Genomic DNA, 27,547 nt, shown 5'->3' with positions numbered 1-27,547 from the left:
GCTGCTTTTCACTCTAATCTTAATACTAGCATAATTTTCCTTTTAAGTAAATTTAGTCGCGGATTTTGAATATCACAATTCATCCCCTACTTTTGTGCTTAAAGTCATATCTCCAACACTTAGAGAATGTTCAGCAAACTCCTTAGCACCCAACAAAGTTGGAAGGTTTTGAATTAGAGTTTCTTCGCACTCCTCGATCAGAAGTTCTACTGACCTCCTCCATAATTGCAAGCACCCAAAATAACAAGACGATTCGAGACAATTCCATAACACTTTCTCTCTCACACACACGCAGGCGCACACGCACATGATATTTCTAGAATGATTTAATTTTTGGGATTTTAAATTCAATTTTAAAATTTTTCAAGTATTATATAATAAGCTTAAAGGTACTGCACTGTCTATGTAAATATTTTTACACAGTGCATCACAGCCCTTAAAAATAAATACTTTATATTTAATTTAAAGAAAAGTCAACTTTTTACAAAATTTAACGGTTTAGATTTCATTGACAGTGTAAAACTACTTCACACTGTCGGTGTATTTCCATTAAATTTTTATATAATTAATAAATTAATATATATTTAAAAATGTATTTTTATTTTATAAAATTAATTTTTTATATATATATTTATGATTTGCTTTTACTTTTTTTAATAGTTGATTTATTAAAAAAACATTTTAGAATATGTTATAGATTTAAGGGTAGATTCATATTCTTTATTGAAATTTAACTATTTGACCAAATATTTTCTTAATGAGTATTTTTATTTTAATAACTTATTTAAGTTGTAAACCTCTTATATATAATTTTTATATATTAATTTAATATGTACTTTTTTTGTTTCCTTTAAAATATAAACACAAACAAAGATGAATCAGGCTGGAATTTGGATGAATATTAGATAGTATTAGATACATATAAAGTTAGTTTCTTAAACGACGAAAAATCAAATAGCAGCATTGTAGGGTCAAAATGGTAAGTTCACGAAATCCCATGTTCACGACACGACATAGAATCAATGCTATAAATACGTTAATACAGCATGATGGCAGAATAGCACAACAAAACATTAGGCGAAACAAACAAGGTTGTCTGAGAGGGTCCCGTGATGGAGTTAGGAATGAGAGATTTTCTGAACAAGTGTGGTGGCGCCGCCGTGATAGACGGTGGTTTTGCAACTGAGCTTGAACGCCATGGAGTAGACCTCAATGATCCACTTTGGAGTGCCAAATGCCTCTTCACTTCTCCTCACCTCGTTCGAAGGGTATATCTTTTTTTCTTTACTTCTTATTTTTCCGGTTATGGATTGAGATCGAACTCGTGCCTCTGCATCTAGTATTTTTATATATCTATCAACTAAGTTGTCTTAACGAGTTAGAGTATCTACTTTGACTATATTAGTTTTTCTTAACAAAAAAATATTATCGTTTATCATGACTTAAAATGTTTTAATCTTTGTATTATACATATGACTAAGAATAAAAATTATTTAAGTTCTTCCACTAATAGGTTTTTAGGAACAAAAATATTAGGTTCAGGTAGCAAAATATAGTACTCCCTCCGTCCCAAAATAAGTGTTGCATTTGATAAAATTATTTGTCCCAAAATAAGTGTCGCTTTAAGTTTCCAATGCAATTTTAATTTTTATCTTCCATCCCTCTAATTAATAGTCTTAATTTATTATTCTCTCACTTTACATTTATGATCATTCAAATACACCAATAATAAACAGGGATAGTTTTGTAAAAACACTATTCTCTCTCTTTCATTTATTACATTTTTTTAATGTGTGTGAAATGACCAACTATGACATATATTATGGGACGGAGGGAGTATTACGTTGTGAAATGAGAACGGACAACACAAACACAACTTTGTGATTTGTCTTAGTTAGGTTCAAATTGAAAAAAGAGACATAATTCAAGTAAAAAACAAAAGTACACGTGGCACTTGATGTTGGCCAGGTGTCAGTAGCTCATGGACTTTGGAGCTAAGAGTAATGTCTTTCTGGCTCTTCCCAATGGTGCCTCGTGACATAACTTTGAATTTTCGTTGGATATGTGATATGTCATTGAGAATACTGATGAGTTAGGATTCAAGGTTTAAGTTTAAATTAAATCCAATATTTTCAAAAATCTTTTATGATTTGTTGGTAAAGAGAATCTAGGTTCTATTTAGCATAACATATTTTTAACATATTTTTGATAGGGATTGAACTTTAAAAAATGCAAATACAACTTTATATATTTTGTATTTTGAATCTTACTAACTTCAAAATATCGAATTTATTTTATACACTTATGGACAGGGTTGTGGATCCACTATGATATATGTTAAAAACATATTTTCTCATTTTTTATTTAAAAATATAAAAATTATTTTTTAAATTTATTAAATAACAAATTTATCTGATCTATATATTGTCCAAATACATTAATTATTTTATATATTTAAATAAGTAATATAATATTTATTTAAATATATTAATGATTTATTATATTATCAAATTGAATTTTATTTTAATTTTTATTACCAATATTATATTCAATTTCTGTTTAAATTTTGATCGACCTTATTTATTCTCACTCTTAATTGTACCCAACCTTTAATTATTTAATTTTTTAGTATAAACTTTTAATTATTTAACATTATTTTTTTTATTTGAAATTTTTGGTATCCTCTTGCGACCGACGAATTATTTAATTAATTGTATTCAACCTTTAACTATTTAATTTTTTAGTATAAACCTATAATTATTTAATATTATATTATTATTTCAAACAATTCCTTAAACTTTAACATACTTTTTGAAATGAAAAAGGAAAAACTTATCTTTAGATGAGATTGACGTATTTGGATGTATGCAACTAAATTTGCACTTATTTATTGACTAGGAAAACAACTTAAAGCAAACGGAACTCCTTATACAAGCAATGTTTGTTTGGTACTTATACAAGAAAAGGAATTGCATATCTACTCCATCCTTTTTTTAATATAACCAAAATTTTAATTTTTAAATTTCTTGAACTATAATTCAGATGCATCAATTATTCAATAAATCATTTTATTTATAATAGAGAATTAAATAAGGTGAATTCTTATCTACCCAACTCAAAAAGTTGGGTAATGTTACCTCTTTTGTAAAATGTTTTGAAAACAACCAACATTTATAGTATTTTAATAAATAATTAAATATGTTAAATGAAATGGAATCATGTGATTGGTTAAAGTTGCCCCCATTAAATAATGTACAAGATAAATTTGTAATAATTTTCTTGATTACCAATATCTAATTAATTAACTTAAAGTGTAACAGGTTCACCTTGATTACCTTGATGCAGGAGCAAACATAATATTAACATCTTCTTATCAGGTAAATAATTCATCTAAACTATATATCTTTAATTATAATATGATTTAGTAGCCATCATTAATTTACATGCAAATAATCGTAATAATTATTTTCAGGCTACAATTCAAGGTTTTGAAGCTAAAGGATTCTCCAAGGAAGAAGGTGAAACTCTCCTTAGAAGAAGTGTGGAGCTCGCAATCGAGGCGCGCGATATTTATAACGATAGGTGCACGAAAGATTCATTTGATTTCATCAGAGATGAAAGATATGGAAGTCGGCCGATTTTAGTTGCAGCTTCTGTTGGAAGCTACGGCGCCTATTTAGCCGATGGTTCTGAATATACGTAAGTCAATTAAACATATCATGCAAAGTTCATTATCAATTTAAACATATATTTGCATTCGAGTTTGAGTTTGATGAAGTTAATGACGAAGATGTTATGATTGTTTTGTTTTTGACAGAGGGGACTATGGTGATTCCGTCACTGTCCAGACACTCAAAGATTTTCACAGGGAAAGGGTAAAGATTCTCGTTGACGCGGGCGCTGATTTAATTGCTTTTGAAACAATTCCAAACAAGCTTGATGCACAGGCTTATGTTGAACTTATGGAGGAAGAAGGAATAGAAACTCCGGCATGGTTTTCTTTTTCTTGCAAGGATGAAAACAATGTGGCTAGTGGCGATTCTATTTTAGATTGTGCTTCGATTGCTGATTCATGTCGACAAGTTGTTGCGGTTGGAGTTAACTGTACTGCTCCTAGATTTATTCATGGTTTGATTTCATCTATTAAAAAGGTATGAATTTTATCATATAGTATCAATATTTTTGTTTAATATGAACAATTTTCAACTTAGCTATTATTACTTAATACTTGTTCCTTGAATTCTTAAATATCAGGTAACAAGTAAACCAATACTTGCGTATCCCAATAGTGGAGAGACTTATAATCCTGATAACAATCAATGGGAGGTGAGTTCCTGTTTTTCTCTGTGTTCATGAAATCAATCAATATTCAGAGCCGTCTTTGAAGACGTGCAAGAGAGATTACCGTAAAAGATCTAAAAATTTATCAATGTTAGACTGTGGCTACAAAGAACCTTATAAAATATTTGTCACAGTTAAACTTTGACAAACTTTGACAATGATATCTATTGTTTTACTACAGTTAAATCACGGCTAACCTAAGGACTTTTGAAATTTTCATACGACTTGTGAGTCGGCCGACCTTATATAGTTGGCCGAGATCGACTGATGCGTGTTTTTTGTGTTTGCAGAAATCAAGTGTGGAAGCTGAGGAAGACTTTGTGCCTTACATAGGGAAGTGGCGTTATGCTGGGGCTTCACTTTTTGGTGGCTGCTGTAGAACCACTCCCAAAACAATTAGAGGCATAGCTGAGGCAATATCTGAAAAACCTCATGGAAAATCAATATAAGTGTTGACTGATGTTGAAGTTGTTTATCTTATGTATAATAATAATGGAACAAATGATCACAATAATGTAAAGGAAATGGTTAGCTTTATGTCATGTCTTGGCTTATTCTACTTTCTTATAGGACATGCACTAATTTTTGGACAAAGATATAGCCATACAAATTGGAGATCTTTGACAAGTAATCTCTAATATCTATATTATAAATTACTTGACCTACTTGTTTGTGGAAACTTTTCAATGATAATAACAAAACCTGATAAGGATAAGATTGTCGCCCACAGTAAGGAAAAAGGGTTTTGTTTTCAAGTGAACATTATGGGAACTAAATAGGATATTGAAAAGTTTTTCAGAGATAATTTTGAGTTGTGGAAAATAAAGATACAAGCACGTTTAATACACAAAAAGTGTATTAAAACACTGAAAGATGGGACATCGATGCTTGTCGCTTACATAAACAGACTGGGACGACGGATAAGGACAAGACTGTCATTATCTTGTGCTTTAGAGATAAATTTATAAGAAATATCGCCAAAGAGAAGACAAAAGTTTCAATATGAAAAAAAACTTGAATCGTTGTATATGACAAAGTTTTTGCCTCACACGTTATGTCTAAAACAATAACTCTGGTCATTCAGAATGGTAAAGAACAAATTCATAGTGGAGAAGTTGACAAAATTTTACAACATTGAATATGAGAATAATATTATACTCTTATAAAACTCATTATCCGGATCCTTTGAGAATTTTAAGGATGCTCTTCTTTACGGTAAGAAATGTAATATTATTTTAAATGAAGTTTAAACGACTGTGATACTGTTGGCAAGGATTTTCGACCACATGGAAAATCCAGCCAAAAGATGGAATTGGAAAAGAATAAGTTTTGAAGAAAAAATCTTAAGTCGAACCTTGTTTGGTCGACTAAAAGCTAACTAGTTTAAAATTGCTTATTGGGCCTAAGAAAGGCCAAAAGGCCCAAAACGTGGGTGAAAGCCCATAAGATTCAAATAAAACAACTTGTATCACGCAAGAGAGAATTTTGGAGGGAAAACGACTGAGTGGAGAACGTAAAGTCGTGGGTTGAAGGATACATGGAAGAACGTGGAGTCGACAACTTCCATGAAGCAGTTATTTTTATGCACTATAAATAAAGAACTTTGTACATAGTTTAAAGGGTTCACAATTTACAAATGCCTACACGCAACACACTCAGAGTACCCAAGCGAAAGAGCGAAATGAGTCAAGCAAGGGTTATGTATGTTTGAACAATCTACTTTTATGCAAACTTTAATGTTATGTCATTCACTTTGAATTCCAGACGTTTTCTTTCTTCATTGTTGGTTTGATGTTCACCAAGCATTTTTTACAAAACTTTTCCTTGCAGATCAAGCGTGTTGGACGCCGTGTTGAACGCCCTTGTTTATTTTGTTGGTTTGATTTTCACCAAATACCTTGGTGAGGATATCTCTATTAAATCTTGAACGTGTCAGACGCCGTGTCGACACCATCATAGAATCGAAGGACTTCTCACAAAAAACTCTTGAAAATCAAAGCACTGTTCTTAGATTCTCTGGTCGATTTCGCAAGCAACCTTTAAGAAGAGACTAGCGAAGTTTACCAAATCCAAAGGTAAACAGAGACCCAAAGAATTTTCTAAGGTGAAACATTTAAAGATTGACAATAATGGTGAAGACTTGAGTGCCTTATGAGGAAGAAGTGGGCGTAGAAGGATATCCAACTCCAAGAGGTTTGACGAGTCAAGGTTAAAATGCTTTATCTATAATATAAAAAAGTTCATTGTTCTGAAAAATCTATTTTTTCCCTCATCTATGTGTCTCTCAGTGTAAAAAATATGACATTTAATGTCTAAAAATTATTTTTTCAACCAAATCACTTTTTGGTTCATTTCTAACCATTTGACAACACAAGGTTCAATTTTTTTGTGACATTGATATTCATTTCTGATCTATATCCAATTTTTCGACTTTACAACACTACCCTATTATACCCTGACATGTCAACTCTATCTGACTTTCCCATATTTTTCCACAAGTTTCTGCTGTGCACAAGCTCCAATTTTGAAATATAACTGTCAAGGCGCGAAAAATACTCAAGCGTTTCGCACGCTTGAAATACAACACTCGTCACATAATTTTATTTAATCCAAAAGGAAAGCGAACATATCGATAAATTCCACGAAAGAAAAGAAAAATAGTCGCCGCAACCAATAACGGGTTCGGGAGTCAGTTATGTAATGAGAAGGTATTAGCACCTCTCACATCTGTTGCACTCAATGTGACCATTTAGTTAGTTTTGCAGAAGAATGTTAGCTTATATTTAGGGATGGCAGACAAACCCAAACCCGCAGGACCCACCCGGACCCGAATCTGAGTCAATAGGTGAAAACCCGAGTTGACTGGGTTCGGGTGCGGGTTTGGGTAGTGTGAAACTCGTACCCGAAATCCGAAACCACACCCGCTTAGACCTAAAATTACATTAGTGCCCCTAAATATATATAAGTGTAACAAAACATGATGGAAAGTTTTAGACTTTAATTTAAATTTCAATGTTGATGGAAAATTGTAATGTTGATGTTGGAAACTTGTAGTAAAATTGATGGAAAATTGTAATGTTGTTGTTGGAAAGTTGTAGGAAAATTGATGGAAATTTCAATGTTGTTGTTATATTTTATGTGTTTTGTTGCAGGTTCGGGTGAAAAAATCTGAACCCAACGGGTGTGGGCGCAGATGTTATTTTACCACCCAAATAACCTTTGGGTTTGGGTTCGGGTGGTGATTTCGGATGCAGGTTTGGGTAGTATAGAACTCGCTCCCGACCCTACCCGTTTCCATCCCTACTTATGTTACTTGCGATCTTCTACTTATTATGCGAGAAAAAGGAAAGAAAATGTTTTTGGATTTTTTATTATTGTGCCTGACAAGATTTCAAAATCCTACTTCTACGTATCTTCAAGTGCGATGGAGAACTCAAGGCTACGTAGTTATGGAAAGCAAATGTTTGTGGGTTCGTCGATTTTATCGAAATGTTCTCAAGTTGAATTTGAACATAAAATATTGTTGCCCAAAATATGGATAATTTAACATTTGCGTCGCTTCAAGAATCAATAACTTAATCTAAATCAACACAAATTTATGCCATCATCACATTTGAGCAGAAAACGTTTGAGATTCTCACGTGGAAGCAATGTTTGCATCGTCGCGGAATAGACGAAGTGTCTTTCGTTTTATGAAAACATTTTGAATTGAAAGGCAAAAGAAATAAGGTTTGAATGTGTTGAAATTGATTTTATATGGAGTCAAGTAAACGTTTAAGCAAGTATGCACCAAGTGCTCGTTTACTCAAGGTTTCACATGGATGTGCATCCAATTGTCCCTTGTCGTTCATGTTTATGAAAGTTCTTCTTTGCGGAACATTAGTAAATGTTTGAACAAGGTGTGCACCAAGCGCTCGACTATTAGGGTTTCAAAAGGATGTGCATCCTTCGGTGCCATGTCTTTCGATTTTATTGTGAAAAAGATTTGAAAGCATTAAAACAAACTTGACGTTGGATCAAGTGTTTAACGAATTATGAAGAGAGTTGAATGAACAGAGAAAGGACGTTTGAAGTTGGATCAAGCGTTTGTGTTGCGTTTGATTGAATTTGATCAGAAAATAGCTTGACGTTGGATCAAGCATTTTTATTTTGAAAGAAGTTGATTTTTTAGAATGGCCAAGTCGCTTAATTGAATCAATTGAATTAATCAAAATGAATGACAAATATTTTAACAAAAACTAACTGATTAAAATTGATTAAATCAATTAAATAAGTTAATTTGAATTAATTATCAAAAATTATCAATTAAAAATTAATTCAAGTGATTAATCAAAATAATTAAGTTTAATTAGAAAACTTATCAACCAAATTAAAATTAATCAATTAATTTTTACTAATGAAAATGATTTTTGTGAATTATTGAAACTAAAGAAATTGGAAATAGAAATAGAAAAGGGGTGTTAAATCAAATGTGGGATGCCAATAGAATTGAGAAGGCCAATCTACAAAGCCTAATCGAGAGTCGAAGCTGACTCAAAAGGGTGGGGGTGTACTGGAATTAGTAGGTTTGAAAAAAGAAAAGGAGTTAGGCCCATAACAAAGGGATGGTGAAATTTCAATGAGTGAATTGAGAGAGAAAGAGTGATGAAAATGAAAAATTAAGGGGGGAAACAGTAAGGATGGGAGGGAATTGAAGTGAATCTGTGTGGTGAAAATATTGTGATCCTTGTGAAGATCCCTTGATGGCCATTGATTTAGTTTGAAAGAGAGGTTAGAATCAAATTCAAGTTCAAGTTAAATTATGGTTTTGTTTGATATGCAATTGTAATGAAATTTGAAATTGTAATGAAATGTTATGGGAATGTTGTTGAAATCGTGATTTTGCATTTTAGTGTTAATTTGAATTTCAACTTTGGTTGTTATGTATTTAATGTCAAATGAAATTGGTAATTTGAAATGCTCTTGCTGAAAAACGTGAACTTGGAGTGGGAGGTGGTCTCATGTCAAATGGCTTTAAAAGCTTGAATAAAATTGGCATAAAGATGGCTTTGAATTGCATGAAAGTTGGCTTGAAACAAGTAACTTAAACATGGCTAGAAATTATTATGAGAAATGGCTTGAAAAGCAACATGGAAATGTCTCACATGATAGTTTGAAAATGGCTTGAATTGGAATTAAATGTGGCTTGACAAATAACATGAAAATGAATTAAAACCAAAAACAAAATCTTGAAATTGAACATTGAATGAAAAAAAAAAGTTGACCAAGAAATCAATAATTGGAATCATATTGACCATGGATTCAAAATGAGGTTAACTTTGACTTTTTGACCTTGCATTGACTTTTTTGATTTTTTTAAATGAATTGGATTAAAATGAAAGAATGCACATGAATGACAAAAATGAAAAAAAAAATGACGAGGACCACCATGAAATAGTTGACTTTTTTTTATTTTGACTTTTCAAAAATAAACTATGCATCAAATGAATGTATGCAATGAGTAAAGGATAAAAATGGGGTATAACAGTTGCTCCTATTTAAATATCTTCGACTTGAGTATATGAAGAAGGTCATTCTTCATATAATTGCAGTGGAAGATAGTTAAATATTAAGTAGTCAATTTTTGTCCCTTCATGCAATGCTATGCTATGAATGAGTTTATGGACTCTTTTTTCCTTTGACATAATATGAGAAATAGGCTATGTGGAGATTATGGAAATGACTTGTAATGAAAATTTTAAAAGATGAGGTAAGGTGAATGGACTTGCTGAGAAAAAGCAAGATATGTTATGGAGATGCGACATAATGACAAACAATATCCAGCAAAACTCAGAATAAAGGGGACAAACCCTGGAAAGATATTAGAGACATCTAGAAAAGTATTGGATGCAAAAAGGAACCACACTCTAGAAAATGCATAAGAAACATCCAGAAAAGAATAGGATGTGAAATGAGACTGAATCAGAAGATACTTCAGAGACATTTAGGAAAGCATTGAATGACGACTTCACTGAGGAATAGGAAACAATATGAAGATACATCAGAGACATTCAGGAGAGCATTGAATGTAACAACTCCGTAAAATACATCAGAAACATCCAAAAAAACATTGGAGAACAAGAAACCAAATTGAAGATATATCAAAGACATTCAGGTAAGTATTTAATGTGACAACTTGGAAAATATAATGGATAGTAATAACTTATGACCAATATGAGATGATCATGCTCGTATAAATAAAGAGAAGTATGAATCATGAAGCGATATGGGGATAGATAATACAAACTCTTAAAGAGATATATAATATGATTGAGCAATACTACGTAAAAGCCATTTCACAACGGTTGGAAAAGGGATACCACAACGCCTGACCAACCGTTGTGAGGCAAAAGGTGGTTGTATGTATGATACTTTCCCCCACAGTCATGCGACTATGATTATAATATATGTAGAGTGCTACCTATCACAACGTTTACTTCTAACATCCGTTGTAATATTCTTTAATGCATAACATTTAACAATGATTGTTCTAAACAATCATTGTGATATATACACTGAGTTTATTACAAATAATGTGAAATGCTTTTTTTGCTAATGCTCGATAAACATATAGCCTTTCAATCTGATCTAGAACATCATATGAAAAATTAAGTTATATTAGTAGAACAAGTTACATTTTCAATGCTAAACAAGAATTCTTTAGCTCCTTATCCTCATTTTTCTCTTTAACGGTTAAAACTTGGTTTAATGCTCCTAGTTCTTCAACCTCCCATTCCTTCACCTCTAGTTCATTTTACAACATATTATTTAGTTTGCTACCAAAATTAGAGGTGAAGGAAGCGGCGGTTGAAGAACTAGAAGCGTTAAACCAAATTCTAACGATTAAAGAGTGACATGCAGATAATGGGCTGAAGAATTCTTGTCTAGAATTGAACGTGTAACTTGTTTTCTAATATAAATATATCTATCTTATTATAATTTTCTAATGCAATTCGAAAATTTATATATTAGGTAACGTGTTGGTAAAACACTTAAATCACATAAGATATAATAAACACATCTTTTAAATGAACATTAACAACAACATTCATCAACAACAAACCTTAAACAACATATGAGATACAACAAACATCTATGAATAAAAATAACAAAATCATCAAAACATAGCATAAACTACATACAACATAATTTTTTTATTAATAACAACTACAACATATCAAGTCATAAAATGTTTCAGAAACATACATGTCTCATAATGACATCCAAAATGAAAGGAGGATGAAGCTGATAAGCAGAAAGTTCAAACATTATGAAACAAGCTATTGAAACATAAATATTAATACATTAAAAGATTTTGAACCATAAACTATTGGGAAGACGAACCTATAAGGTAGTCATTTTCTAAGATTTGATGCAGCAAAGGTAACCCTTCGAAGAAGACGAGTTTGCTGCTTAAGTTTGGCGTTTCCATATGTGAGAGACAAATGACATAGATGTTAGAGTTTTGTTTTCAGAGAGACGAGTGAAAGAGATTTTAGATTTTTCTTTTGAGAAAGACTGTTGTTATGTACTGAAGCGAGAGATAATTTAGCTTATATAAAAATATGTAACACCTTTCACCACGGTTGATAATATGAACCGTGATGAAATGATTTCACTTTACACGACAGTTGACTATAATAACCATGGTGATATACAAGGTCAAACCCATTTTGTTAAAATAAATGGAAAATTGTTGGTGCTGGGATTCAAATCCTTTCTCTCCAGGTACATTTTGCTATGGTTGTTAACTATGACCGTAGTAAAATATCTATTAGTAAATAAAAAAAAAACGCCCAAAAAATAGTTATTGAAGGTGCGAGAAACACAAGAAAGGGGGGAGTTTAAATTGGGTTGCACCAAATATCATATTTTCGTAACTCAAACACAACGCTAACAAGTGAATAAAAATAAATCAACACAATTATTTTTATCTTGATTCACTATTAACTAAGTTAGTCAAGTCTATCCCGCAAGGTGATTTGCCGTATCCACAAGGACTTAATCCACTATAATTAACCGATTACAGACAACCATAATAACCCGATCAACCTTTTTGACAAGCCTAACAAGTATGTTGATCCTTATTATCAAGCCACAAACAACCACAATAAATTTTATCAGCCTTGTTGACAACCCCAACAAGTACATTGATCTTTATTGTCAATCTGCAGACAACCACAATAAGTCTGATCAACCTTGTAGTCAACCCTAACAAGTCAGTCGATCCTTATTACCAATTTACTATGACCGTAAGCAAAGTCTTCTTGAGAATCCTAACTGAACCTAGTCTCTCAAGGAACTTACCAATAACCGTTGATTACAAAGATGTGTATACATAGATGCTTCGAGCAAGAAGATTACACAATGTTTAAGTACAACAACACAAAAGTGTTGATAGCAAGATATAAACAAAAGCTCCTTTCTAAAAATAAAAAACTATGCAAAGAATATCTCAAAAGAGTATGTGCAGCGCTTTAGCGTAGTTTTGTAGAATTGATTCGTTGATTTCAAATTTCTCCAAGTTCTCCTTTTATATATGAGAAATAGACCTGTTGAAGGGTAGAATAGGAAATATAAAACTAGCTGTTTTATCCGCAACGATCATGGTGAGAATGGTAGACAAAAAGTACAAAAGGGACTGTGGTTACGCCACTCTATTAGAGTAGAGATCACAATGTATTTTGTTCTTTTATACTCACCATGTTACGCAAGCCAATCTTGATCTTTATCTGCTATTTCTTTAGAGACTTCTGATGTATGTTGATTGAATCATGTTGTAGAAGGATCAGAACTTGAATCTTCTTAACCTAAGTCTTTAGAGTCTTAAGAACCTCTTTAGCAGAACCTTGTTTTCGAAGTCTTCAGCACTTGGTCCTCAGAATTAATGTCTTCAGATCTTCAGAACTCGTTCAGCAGAACCTTGTCTTCAGCATCTTAAGAAATTGGGCCAACTGAAGCAAAGCTTTAGAAGGCCTCCAAAGCTTCCTCGCAAATCCACGATCAGAAGCTCTTGTACAAACGTTCCTTAGAACAGTTGCATAAGAAGCATTCTAGAATCTTGACTTAACTTTGTAACACACCAAAGGTATTCTTCCAGAGTGTTGAGTTCACAATCTAATGACGTCACACGCTTTCTTACCAGAGTCAGAACTTGTTAAGAAAAAGCTACACACTATACAGAAACCATTAGAGTACATAATTATTCTCTAAGATACCATGTAAAGTTATCATCAAAACTCAAGGTCACATGTAGAACCAATCTTGTTTTTACAATTATTATCACGGTTAATACGAAGGTCGTTGTAATAGGGTGTTGCGAAAAGTCTATTTTGTAGTAGTGGAGTAAAGTTCCTAGTTACGTGATTACTGTTGATCGACTAACATGTGTGATTGTGGACCTTAGTCGGTTCCTATGGATTTTTAAGGTAGAATTCCTAGAGACTTCATAAAATTGAGATAGACGTGTAGGGTCTTTAAAGCACAGGCTTTTAAAATACACCCTAAGAAAATGTTATGTGTATGTTTGATGTCTGAGACAAATTTCAAGATAATAAGCCACTCTTGTTAAATTGCAGTCCTAATTACTATGCAAAGGTTCAAGTCATAGACATCTTTATTTATGCACAATCTTAAAAATGTTTGACGTTACTTCTAAATTAGAAGTCTATTTTATAAATTCGGGGGGGGGGGGGGGGGGGTGATGGAAATAAAAGGATTAGTTGGAAATTAGAAGGAATTGTTGGTAAGAAATAATAAAGCACAAACATGAGCTAGTGTGTGAAGAGGTGAATTTGAAAAAAGTTCTTAAAGTCTCACATTGGAGAGATACGACACTTTAGTAGTAGTTATATATGGTAGGTTGGCCTCTTGGAGTGTGCCCTAAGAGGTACAAATTTTTTGAAAGAGCGGGGACACACCACTAAAAACCATCATACGCGCGTTTGTCGGCTCTACTATCTGGCTAGTAGGCTCAACTCGATTTGGACCGAGTCAGGCTTGGATGATCCATTTTTTGGGTACCCAAAATGAATAAAATAAATTAATTTAATTTAATTTAATTTAATTATTAAGTTGATGTCCCTTAACGGTAACCCTAATTGTGGAGCAAACCGCCTTGCCTTCCACGTTTCATGTTGACGGAGAATTCAAATGGCTACATATAAGTTGGATCCATTCAACTCACCATTTTTCCCTCCTTATTCACCAGATACTACAACTGATATTCATACCATCTTCGATTGGCCTTTTGTGCCATTAGATGGTGTATTTCTAGACCAATCATCTATCGAGCAAGTAGTAATTATATAGTATAGAACAATCTTATCTTATCTTGGAGACATCGTAGTTGATTGTTTATCTTGCATTATTTTGAGAAGTGCTGTAAGACGTCTTAAAGAGAGTGACATAGTTCGCTACTCGATCCAATAATTTGTTTAGTGGCCAGTTTTTAAAATGAAAAACAATAATAATTAACAAAACTATCAATAAAAATTGAATTTAAAAAGTTGAATTACTTAAAACATTGAGGAATATTCAACACCCGCGATATATATATATATATATATATATATATATATATATATATATATATATATATATATATATATAGAGAGAGAGAGAGAGAGAGAGAGGACATATCATATGAGAATGTGAGAATGAATCTGAACCATTATATTTTAAAAAGTCAAAACATCTTATGTCGGCAATTCTTAGGTCAGGTTCGGAACCGTCTTAAAAAGTCATTCTTAACCGACTTAAAAAGTGTTTTTTCCACTAGTGTATGTGTGAATTTTTTTTATCTCTCTTCAATCTTTTATTTTAATGATGGAGGAGAGAGAAAAAATATTCACACATAATCTCCACCATTTATTTTAAAATTCAATGGTTCAGATTCATTCTCACATTCTCATATAAAGAAGGCATTCTCATATGATATGCCATATATATATATATATATATATATATGGTTTGCTAACGTAGACCCACTTGATTATATGAATGTCCATTTTAACATCATGCATCTTAGGGTACATTTAACTATTTTTTAGTTAAAACTTATTAAAATACACCTTTATAAAAATAAGTGGGTGTATTTTAGCAAACTCATATATATATATATATATATATATATATATATATATATATATATATATATATATATATATATATATATATATATATATATATATATATATAATTCAAAAAAGTCAATTCTATATTTTGTTACATTGAGAGTATATGTCATTAAATTAAATATATAACATAATGATAGCTTAAGGAGAGAAGCCAAAAATAAACTCACACCTCCTCCCTAGATTCGTCCCTACCAACAACATATGTTGATATTTCGTATTTTATAAGGTGGATATCTAGGAGACATAAAGCAAAAGCAAGAAACAAACAGATATTCCTTGAGTTCTTTTTCAACTAAAATCAAAACCAACATATCACTAACTTTGGCTATCTCTTTTCCTTTGAATGACACAACGAATAGAACCGAATATACCTTATAATCATCATAACCTCATTGAATCCAAAAACATTGTTTGATGAAGATGTTGTTGCGTCTTCTAGGTTGTCTAATCTCTAGTCTATCATATAACCTAGGTGGAAGAAAATGAGACGAAGACTTAGCATATTCTAAAATGTAGGACCAATTACCTAATATGGCCTAATTCTTTCTATTGTTGTGGCAACGGTTCTTGAGTTTATTTGGAAAATTTAATGGACCCCTCTTTCTCACTTGTTGTCTCATGAATCATTCCATAAAGCCCACATTCAACGATGCATAGACCTAACCTAACCACGTTATAAAATTCTCACATAAAGCAAAAGTAGAAGAATATGGAAATCCTCTAACTAATTTTTCTACAATACTGTTAAGAAGGATTTCCTTCAATATATGCTGATTAGATAATGTTGAATTGATTAGAATGAAATGCTACTCATTACTTATGCCTAAGAGAAATTCACAAGGCAAAAAAGTGTTCCAAAATGCTTTCATTTGGCTTGTGTCTCAACCAATCCAACTGCTTGCTTTAAAAAAATATTAAGAATGTGTTTGAATAAAATGCGAAATTGACTAAATAATCGAGGTATTTGGTAGTGAAATCAAATGAAATAAAACTTTGCAAGTGTATTTAAAAGAATACACGAGCATAATTCAAAGTGAAGTATATATAATGTAAATGAATAGAATTGTTTTTTATTAATTTGGCGTAGAGTGCGGAGGATCCTTAGATGTGAATTAACATTCGAGATGAAAATCAAGTCATGCTATTATACAGTGACCGAAAATGAAGGTTCATAAGTCATTAGTGAATACGACATTTAAACTTTGTTTTAGAGTTTGGAAGGAAGAGAAATGAAGAGTTTTAGAAAATGATTTTTTAAAAATATATTAAAAAATATTTAATATTTTTGAATTTTTTATATATAAAATAGTACTTATCACTAATGTATTTTTAATTTTTAAAATATCATAACAATAAAAGTTATATTTAAACAATTAGTCTATAACTCTTCAAAACTCTTCTTCAATATAATTTTTTTATCTTCCAAATTAAAAGAAATAAATTCTCCAAAATCCTCCCTATTTAAATTCTTTTATTTATTTTTGCTCAATCTTCTATTCTTCAAAACCCCCTTCAAACTTTCAAACAAAATCTTAGTAAATTGATCATATGAATTAGATTGGGAATAATAGGTGTATAATCTGGCCAAAATAATAAGGTTATAGTATTTTAACAAAAATTACATTTTATAATTTTATAAAATCACTATGTATCATAATAGTTTTTTACTTTTAACCCTCATCTAAATACAACAATTTTTTGTTTTGTTTTTCTTTTATATATTAAGATGATATATTTGTGCAACTTTTTTCAAAAAAAAATATTTTAGTAGTAACCTGACCACTTGAAAATGTGAGTTTTTTTTTATTGAAAGTTACATAGTCAAAATCTTAGTAATTACTATTTGATACACAATATGAATGTGAAACTAATAAGACTAATCTTAGAAAATAACATTTCTTTTAAAACAATTACTTCTTTTAATTTGATTAGACCTTTATCTAAATTCAAAGTCAGTGGTGGGGAGCCTTGTTATCCTTGACCCCATACTTGTGCTTTATTTGATCAAAATTTCAGTGCTTCCATGATACCGAACACTTAATACTCTTCTTCATTATAATTGTCTTTTAGACAGCTTTTAATTTTAAAAATAAATAATAAAATTATTATATATACATGTTGCTAATTGAAGAATGATGCGTACAAATGTGATTTTGAAACTTACGTATTATTTAAAAAAGTGAAGGCTAAACACTTTATAAGTGAGATTACTCATACTGTTATTACTTTAAGGTTTTGAATGAATATAGTATCTCTTGTATTTGTGTGTTGTTCTTGATCCAATACAAATGCTCTTCATAATGATCCAATAAAGGAGTGCATGTATCCTCACTTTTTTTAATCATGTTTTAGGGTTGTGACACTTGTTAACAGAGCTTATTTATGAAGCTGCTAATATAACCCTTTAAAATTGGTCAAAATATATACTCAGTCGTCTCAAATATTTGGAGGCTTTGTGCAAGTGCCAAAATAAATAAAGATTCTATTTATCTATAATATAACTATGGCAATAATTATTACTCTCCCTAATTTCAAACACGAATCCGCAAATAATCTTCGTTCCCTACCACAAACTTAAACGTGGATGGAAAAATAAAACTCAAATCCAACTCAAACCGATTTAGAATTGATTGTGGTATTCATGTCCCGCCACCGTCCAAATAGGAAAATCAAATTTTTTAATAGAAATACATATACAGTACTATGAAAACAATGTTTTAGTTAGAGTTCATCCAATTAGTTATGAAGTGACAATTATTGTTTGAGTATATTAATTTTATAAATTTATTTTTGCTGAAATTAATTTACACGAAAAAGAATTATATTTAATATATTTATGGGTGAAGATCTATTTTAGTCCCTCACAAAAATTACACAACTTAAATTAGTCCCTAAAAAAAGGACCCGATTTAATCTCATATAAAATTTAACTGTTATTATTAAACCGTGATTGGACTGCCGTGTTTGGTTTTATTTTTTAATTTTTCATGTTTTAAATACAAAATTAATTTTAAATTTTAAATCTAATAAAATTAAAAAAGCCAAAATTGTTTCTTATAAGGTATCGAACCCAAGACATTTAAACAACTTCTTAAGTCTTTACCACTATGCCAATATACATTCATGACAAATAATTCCCATAGTTTTTAATAATATTAAGTAATTATAAATTTAAAACAAAAATGAAAAAATTTATAATAATGGAGTCTCTAACCTAAATCCGTTAAATAATAATCACTTTCCAACTAGACAAAACAATTTCTATTGTTAATATATTTTTTTTTTTTGGGATAAAAGATAATTTTATATACCAAAAAACAGTTAACACTACAAGGCGATCGCAAACGATCCATCCCACCAAAGTAACAAACAAAAACTAACACCTAAAACACACTTACATCATAAGATTTGCTATGTGTGTTCTATACTTTGGCCTCATCCAGCCTCTATACACTATCGTATCAATTATAGTATTCACTATGATATTTCTATTGCTTCTATGTTGGAACACCACTTCATTTCGATATTTACACACAGAGTAAAGAGTTTCAGCCAGTGCCATTTTAAGAAGCACATGTCTCCATCCTTTTCCTTTTGAATTTCTAACAATCCATTGTAATTCATCTTTCCAAGCTAGTGGTTTGTGCTGAATCCCCAGCCATTGTAAAACACCAGTCCACAGATCCATAGTAATTCTACACTAAAAAACAAGTGATCGTGAGTTTCAATAGCATTACTACAAAGCACACACTACAAGTTCTGAATCATTCCCATTTTGACCAACCTATCCTTTGTAGCTAATCTTCTATGACATCCGAACCAAAGGGTAATTAATGCTCTAGGTCTAGCATAATTGTTTCTCATAAGATTTCTCCAATCCACTCTACTTTGATCATCAATAAGCTGCAGGTAGAGATCCTTCATCACAAATCGATTCTTTGTTATCATGGCTTCCCATTGCTGCTGGATTATAGGTATAAGAGACCTCTTCTTGATTATGGTCTTCAAAATCCACGAGCAAGAATTTGGAATACTAACAGCTTGCACCGTTTTACCTTTTAAGTAATATGCGTGCACCCATTTCACCCACATATTATCCATCTTCTTGCACAGGTTCCATAAACATTTCAACAAAGTGATAGAATTCCAAATTTCCAGGTTGATCATGTTCAGTCCTCCTTGTTGAATGGGGCTGCAAGTCTTCTTCCATGCCACAAGGCTCTTACGGCTCACCTCAGATTTTCCAGTCCATACAAAAGACCTGCACAAAGCATCAATTTTGTGAATAACAAACTTGGGCAGCGGGAGACAGTTCATCCAATATTGAGCAATGGCTGTGGTAATGATGTTCACTAACTGGATTCTACCAGCTCTACTTAGAAGTTTTGCAGTCCAATGCCTTATACGACTAGTAATTCTTTCCACCATAGGGAGGTAATGATTCATATTCAATTTCTTGCTTAACAAGGGAACATCCGAGTATCTAATAGGCAATTGACCAATAGCAAATTCTGTCGAATCCTGGATTGTCACATCTACATCATTATCCATACCACCACAGAAGATCATGCATTTATTATGATTCACTATCAGACCTGTTGAACCAGAAAAGCATTTAAATGCCTCAAACATCCTCTCCATAGATTTAACATCTCCTCGTCTGAAAAGAAGGACATCATCTGCAAAATACAAGTGAGTGATGGCCAGTTTTTTACATTTGTTGTGGTGCTTAAAATCCTTGTTCTTTTGCATTTTAACCATTGTTCTATTCCTATATTCCATCAGAATTACAAACAGTAAAGGGGAGATTGGGTCACCTTGCCTAATCCCCCTCATAGCCTGAAGCAAATCTGAGTACTCACCATTTACATTGAACCTGTAACTGACAATAGTTACCATTTTCATGATCCAGCTAGTAAATTTCCTTGGCAGCCCAATCTCTTCTAGGATACATTCAAGGGAATTCCAGTCTACCATATCGTAGGCCTTCTGAATACTTAACTCTCTAAACAAATCAACTTCTATTGTTAATATTCTTAATGATGAATACTTAACTTAATAATTTATAAAAAACATTTACTTATTTCAAATAACACACAAATAAATATTTATTAATTTCAAATAATACACAAATTTAAAAATAAAAATAAAAAAATAAAAATCCTTAATATATTTAATCAAATAAAAATAAATTAAATCATATGTGATTGAAATTAAATAACACACAAATAAATATTTATTTATTTTAAACTAATTCAAATAAAATAATAATTAAATAATTTTATATTAATTCAATTAATTATTAAATATTTAATCAAATTAAATAAAATAATCAATTAATTCTTAAAATTATTTAGTTATTTCAAACTAAATAGTGATCAATTAGTTTAATAATAATTCAATTAAATTTTAATTTATTTATTTCTATTTGATTAATTATATTAAGGATTTATATTTTATTAATTTTATTTTTAAATTTTTGTATTATTTAAAATTAGTAAATATTTATTTGTTTGTTATTTGAAATATTAATAATATAAATTGATTTGTTTAGTTGTAAATTTACTATCATTTGACTTAAACAAACTTGATGATAGTCGAGTGAAACAACCACACCTTATTTACCAGATGATTCTGCTGCACAACGATAGTTAAAAACGGAAAGAAAAAGATGAATTGGGAAAGAGATGGAATTAGAGTTTGAACGAAAGAGGAAGAAGAGAATATTTCTGCAGAGATTTTCTCTGCCTCTTAACTGAAATTTTATTCAATTATGCAACTGCTTATTACAAAGATAAGAGTTACTCTCTATTTATAAATTGAGTTTGTTTGCTCACTAAGCAAACTCCAACTAACCTGATTCAACATAAAATAAAGTTAAGTCAAAATTTCTGACGAAGCACACTTCTTCAACATTTCAACATCTTTTTGCTTTTGTGGAACAACATACTTCGACACAAGAAACTACATTGTCGACATTTTTGACTTAAAATAAAACTTTTTAATGGATGATAATGATAATAAGAAATAAAAATTGAGGAGTGTCTTATGTATTGTGCCAAGGTTTTAGAGAGTTTTCGTTTCATCCTTTTCATCTCTTATGATGTAGGACATCCTTTACTATAATGTGTTTAGGTAAATAGTCATCAATTTTTAGAAGTTTTTAGAGACAACTTGAATCCTTACTAATTTAGTAGAACCTTATCTAACTACTTTGAATGTAATATATTTTTTTGGTACAAAGTTGAAAAGTGGTGGACAAGAACCATATTTTTTGTTTGGTTTTTCATATGGCAATAATAAAATACCTCCAATATCAGTATTGCGCCGTCAAGAGTCACTGCGTCAACTCAATGCATTTTATTCCTCAGTATCACAATAATAGTTTTGACTAAAAAGATACTCAAGGGACAATAATTAGGACAAGAGTAAAGAGGTTTAGTGGTAGGACTATGGCTTCAACGTCCCTTGAAGAGCTTTCTCAATTTTGTTTTTGAAATTTTTCAATGCGTATATAAATATAAATACGATCTTTAAAGATTGTAGGGAAAAAATAGTCAATTTTAAATCTGTTAGTCATAATATATAACAACTTTAGATTTTTGTTGGTGGTGCTGCTTTTATCGGTCAAATATATATTAACAACTCAGATGGTGTTTCGGGAATTGAAAATATGATTCTTCTAAAAAAGAATTGGATTCGATTATTTGTTACTCTTTTTTATTTATTGTAGGTCTACTCGATAAGTGTTGTTGTATGCGGTAAGATAACCGGAACAAATATTTCAAGTGACTACAATTAGCTTTTGTTGGAAAAATTTAAGTTTTAGAAAATAGAACATTGAATAAGTTTATATAGAGTAGTATTTTTGATCTTACAAGTTGATTTTATAAAGATGAATTAGATCAAAATCTAATATAACTAGACTTTGACCCACGCAATGCGGGTGTTGAATTTTTATATTTTTTAATTAAATTTTAAAATATTATACATATAAACTAAATATTAAACAATGACAGGCTAAATCAATTTTAAAAATGATAATTTTGAGTAAAAATAAAGAATTTTAAACATGACATTAAAGTTTATCTTTTTATAGTTTATAATTTATGAGAAAAGTGTAACTAATTTTGATAAGTGAGTTATCACGCTTCAAGTTGCTAATAAAATCTCCACAATAATTCATTTTTTATTCATTAATATATCTACAATATTGATATTTTTCAAAATTTTATTAGTTTGTCAATAGTTTTTTTTAAAATATTAGTTTAAAATCTAATAATTAGGAAATAAAGTTTTTTTAAAGAAATTAATCGACATATAATTACATACATTGGTATAAATTTTTTCACTAATAGTGCATACCAATTTAACTTTTTAAAGTTTTTTTTTTTAAAGTAATTAAGTATTTCAGTTACAATGTAAATAATATCTATTAAATTCTAAATAAAAAATTAAATTGTATTTAACTATCAATTATATTATAATGAAGAATAAGTTATTATTAATAAATAATATAAATGTATAATAATTGAAAGATAAACGTTATGTTGTCCAAGTAATTGAAAATTAAATATTTATAAGAATTTATTTATGATTTAGAATCAACAATTAGGTTTTATAATAATAATAATAATAATAATAATAATAATAATGATAAGAATAATAATAATATTAACAACAACAACAATAATAATAATAATAATAATAATAATAATAATAATAATAATAATAATAATAATAATAATAATAATAATAATAATAATAATAATAGAATCTTAAATTTTATTTATAGTTAATGAGAAAAAGTAGTAAAATGCTTCCAATATTATAATGATATAAATGGCTTTTTCTAAAGACATAAAACTTTTTTTTACAATTAAAGTTGATATTTTTTTATTTGATAAAATAAAGTTAAAATATTTCTTTTTGAGTTTTGATTAATATATTATATTAAATTGTTATATATATATATATATATATATATATATATATATATATATATATATATATATATATATATATATATATATATATATATATATATATATATATATAATTCAAAACATATTTAAAATACAATTAAAACTGAAATAGTATTAGTAAATAATATTAAAATTGATGGTATTAAAAATAAAACTATTAATGTAAATTTTTAGTATAAAATTAAATAATGAATGCAACAACTAAAATTTATAATTACGATAGTGAAATGTAAATTTTTAAAATGTTATTTAGAGTCCTGATTAATTTTTGTAAAAATATATATAAGTATGTATTAGATTTTAGTAAAAAATTAAATTGCATTTATATTGTGAATTAAGGAAATATATGTAATTGATTTTAAAATTTATGTTTAATGTCACAATATATTCTTATTAAAATTTTTATTGAAAATCTATATGCTATTTAAATAAGATTTATATTAACATTAAAAGTGTGGTATTAGTAAACATATATCTAATACTAAAGAAAAAAGTGAACTAACTTTTTAGGTTTTTAATTAATGAGAAAACAATACCGAATTTCTTGTTATTTATAAAATTGATACACTTTTACTTTTTTCAAATATTTCATATAAATAAAAATTGTATCAATAAGAATTAATTAAGATCACTCTTCCCGATAATTTAAAAACATTATTAGAATTCTCTATACAGTATTTAACTCTTGAGGATTTTAATTAAAATTATTTTTAAAATCATTTAGTTGATCTAAGAATTATATTTCTTTTATATTGTTATTTGGAGAAATACATAGCCTAAGACTTTGTGTAATATGAAGACGAAATTGTATTGAAACATTTAAAAAAATAAAAATAAGATAAAGAAAATGAAAAATTACAAAAGATAAAGAATATCTAAAATCGATATTAATAGTAGTAATAAAAAAATATAGAGATAATTAAGATAAAATATCATACAAGAGTTAAAATAAATTAATAAAATTTTCAATATAAGAAACAAATTAACCAAAAAATAACTATATCCTTAATGAAATACTATTAAGAGAAAATAGATGGTCTACTTTTGGAAAAATGATTTGCCTGTATGTTATTATTAGGTTTATAGAATCAATCAATGTATCATTCTAACTACTTCTTTTAAGAAAATATAAGTATCTTAGTGAATGAGATAAAATAAAAAAAGTACTTCATAGTATCAGCATCGACCATTTATATATATTCTAGAGTGTATTTCCATCATCTATTCATTTAGTTCTCAATTATAAATTGCAAGAATATAAAAACTAGAGTGGATATTTTTTGCAAATGTGACTTTAAAAACGGAAAATTAGAAAATATAAGGCAAAGCGCGTAACACAAATGATCTAAGATATATATTTACCAATTTGACTTTGAAAAGAAAAAATTACAACAAATAATGTGGATTTATAGTGCTTTTGTATATATAGCTTTGTGACACTTATCGAATTTTTGTGTAAATTCCGTTGAATAATCCCTCGTTTAATGTGTAAATATGTTTAGTTTGTTTATACTCGTTTTTGATTCATTTGTGTACCTTTTGATAGTTTTCTATTCATTTTGTAGGTATTGATGCGTATTTGGAGCATGGGCAATAAAGTATCGAAGACACGACTTCAAACGCGCAATTTTGAGCAACGGAGCCAACTCATCCACGAATAAGGCTACAATCAAAGAATAAAAAACCATCAATTTAGTTGATATTTTGTCATCGTTAGATAGGAAATTGAATAAGCTTTCCAACGCTTCGAACCGGGCGCAAATCAGAGTTACGGTTCTCAAGTTATGGCCGAAACAGTGCAAATTTTTTTGCTGTTTTTGGTGTAATTCGCCGGCCGAAACAGAATGACCCAAAAACTTGAAAAAGTTACTATATTGAGTCGCCGAGCAAATCGGTCTGGACATAAACATGTTTTAAGAGCCAAAAACATATTTTTTTTAGGTTATGGTTTAGGTATTTTTTGCTCCCACTCCACCAAACATTTTTTAGGTAGATTAGCTTAGAAAACAACTATGGAGCTTGCATTTGGATGATCGGAGGTGGATTGATCATAAATCGGAGTTGACAAACCGGGAGATTTTCGGTTCATTTCTCTTCTTCTTTGTGTATTTCTCTTTGGTCGGGTTTTGTATATGATTTTACTTTGAACTCATGTATATTTGTTAATCATGGTGTTGTAGAAAGTTTGCTTTACAAATCATTATTGATGTCTTCCTTAATCTTTTTGCTTTATGTTTGAATTTGGGTTGTTATAGACATATACCTCACAAATCTTAATTAGGGATGGATATCTATTAGTTCTAGACTCTAGAGATAGTTTTTGAAGCTAATATTCGCTGTGGGTATCGAAGCTTAATGCCTCTGTGTTGTTTGTGTTGGTTGAGAGATCGTCGACGCGAGTAATACAATTGTCTACTGTGTTGTTGAGGTTGGCTGAGAGATCGTCGTCGAGATGATATAGTAGTTCTCTCTACTTTGGGTTAGAAATGACTTAGGGTGTGAGCGATGCTTCATGCTATTGATGAGTATTCTAGGTTAAGTATAACTGATCGATAAGTTTAAGTTTGTGAGAAGTAGATTATATGCAATGCCTGATAAGTCTTTTCTTTCTGAAAAATAAGTTCTATTTGTGTTAATATTTACATTTCTGTTTTTATGCTTTACCAATTCAATCCAAACTCATAACTTTGGAAACTGTTGAATGGCAGTTTGGTAGCACTAATCTCTATGGACACGATAAATTTCCAGATAAATATTTCCAAATCTTTTGTTGCTTGCCCCTTTACCGCTTCAACAAAATGGCGCCGTTGCTTGGGATTAGTGTTTTTATTGACTTGCATCGCAATAGTTTCTAACGTTTTGAGTTTTGTATATATCGCACATATTGTATATTCTCACTTGTTTATATTGGTACTTGTGTACGGTTACTACACTTTTACATGTTTTCTTTATACTTGTGGATTTGTTATATTATTGTTTGTTTCCTTTTATGTTTACTTGTGTGTGGTTAGGAATAACCTGGCAGAAGTAACTTGGAGGAATATTCTTAAATAACAGGCGTCGAGCTTACGACGTAAAACAAGCATGTTTATTCTTTTTAGTTTTTGTTTAGTTTAGGTAGTGTGATTCAATTGTCTAAACAAATTTAGATTAGAGCAGTTCTTAAATTTCAAATCTCCACTTTTAAATTTGTTTAGACAATTTCATCTGGTCTTTTAATTTGTTTATATCAATACTTTGTGTGTTTGTCAATAAGCTCGTTTTGAGTAACTTATGAAATTGGAGATGATTTTCCAAGTTTGATCGTTTCGACTTGTGAGTGTATGGTAATGATTTTGTTAAATTTTTGTACACGTTCAAGGTATGTATTTATCGCTTTCTGGACTTAAGCATATTCATGATGCTTAGACTTTTCACAATTTTATGTCATTCATTCTTTTGTATACTTGTTCATTTGTGAATCACTTTAGTTCCTACCCTTTTTGTCAGGTAGCTTTCCATTGTTCACATATGCTGGAGACCACAATTCTTGTTCTAACTGGATTTTATTATGCTTAATCTTTTTTATTGTGTTGACTATATAAAAGCATGAAAAGGATCAAGGCATTTTTGTTTCATTTTGAGCACAACTACCTAGCCGAATAGTCAATTCACCTTGAGTGTATGATCATTAGTATTCCTTTTGAGATTTTTTGTCAATGTCCATGTTATTTTCTCTAAATGCTTGTCTATGAGTGTTTGGTTCTCATTTTTGTATGGATGTTGATTCTTTATTTTCTTGAACCCTCAACTATGGTTTATACTTTGAATTTTTGTCCTGCCTTAAAAAGTAGGGAGTATTCATATTATGATGATGGTTGTATTCAAGTTGAGGAGAGAAATGTTTTGCTCATTTATATTGTGGTTGCTATGAGATTTAGAAAAGAAAAAGAAAAAAATGTGAAAAAGAAGTGAAAAGAAAAAAGAGAAAAGTTTTGAAAAAGAAAAACAAAAAAGAGTTCAAATAATTGTGCGAATAAGTATGTGCTTTGGTTTGAAAAATTT

General features: G+C 29.9%; 2 protein-coding genes across 2 annotated transcripts; one reads left to right on the top strand and one right to left on the bottom strand.

Annotated features, from left to right (window-relative positions):
• The first annotated feature begins 1,049 nt into the window (after positions 1-1,049).
• Positions 1,050-4,883, top strand: LOC131643484 (homocysteine S-methyltransferase 3-like). Its single transcript, XM_058913712.1, has 6 exons — positions 1,050-1,268; positions 3,321-3,377; positions 3,473-3,699; positions 3,818-4,151; positions 4,255-4,326; positions 4,632-4,883. The coding sequence occupies exons 1-6, from the start codon at positions 1,113-1,115 to the stop codon at positions 4,788-4,790; spliced, it is 1,005 nt and encodes a 334-aa protein (XP_058769695.1). The 5' UTR covers positions 1,050-1,112; the 3' UTR covers positions 4,791-4,883.
• Positions 4,884-19,268: 14,385 nt separating this feature from the next.
• On the bottom strand, positions 19,269-20,495 carry LOC131648863 (uncharacterized). The gene has a single exon (XM_058918593.1). The coding sequence runs from the start codon at positions 20,493-20,495 to the stop codon at positions 19,269-19,271; it is 1,227 nt and encodes a 408-aa protein (XP_058774576.1).
• Positions 20,496-27,547: the final 7,052 nt, after the last annotated feature.

Source organism: Vicia villosa, linkage group LG1 (assembly GCF_029867415.1).
Source record: "Vicia villosa cultivar HV-30 ecotype Madison, WI linkage group LG1, Vvil1.0, whole genome shotgun sequence".
Lineage (NCBI taxonomy): Eukaryota > Viridiplantae > Streptophyta > Magnoliopsida > Fabales > Fabaceae > Vicia > Vicia villosa.
Note: the sequence above shows the minus strand (reverse complement) of the source record. Positions and strands in the feature narration are given on the sequence as shown.

Bases quoted from the DNA above. Each gene is read 5' to 3' on its own strand.
- LOC131643484 (XM_058913712.1), top strand. From the start codon at position 1,113: ATGGAGTTAGGAATGAGAGATTTTCTGAACAAGTGTGGTGGCGCCGCC. The intron at 3,378-3,472 runs GTAAATAATTCA...AATTATTTTCAG, and splicing joins TATTAACATCTTCTTATCAG to GCTACAATTCAAGGTTTTGA. The intron at 4,152-4,254 runs GTATGAATTTTA...CTTAAATATCAG, and splicing joins TGATTTCATCTATTAAAAAG to GTAACAAGTAAACCAATACT.
- LOC131648863 (XM_058918593.1), bottom strand. From the start codon at position 20,495: ATGGTAGACTGGAATTCCCTTGAATGTATCCTAGAAGAGATTGGGCTG.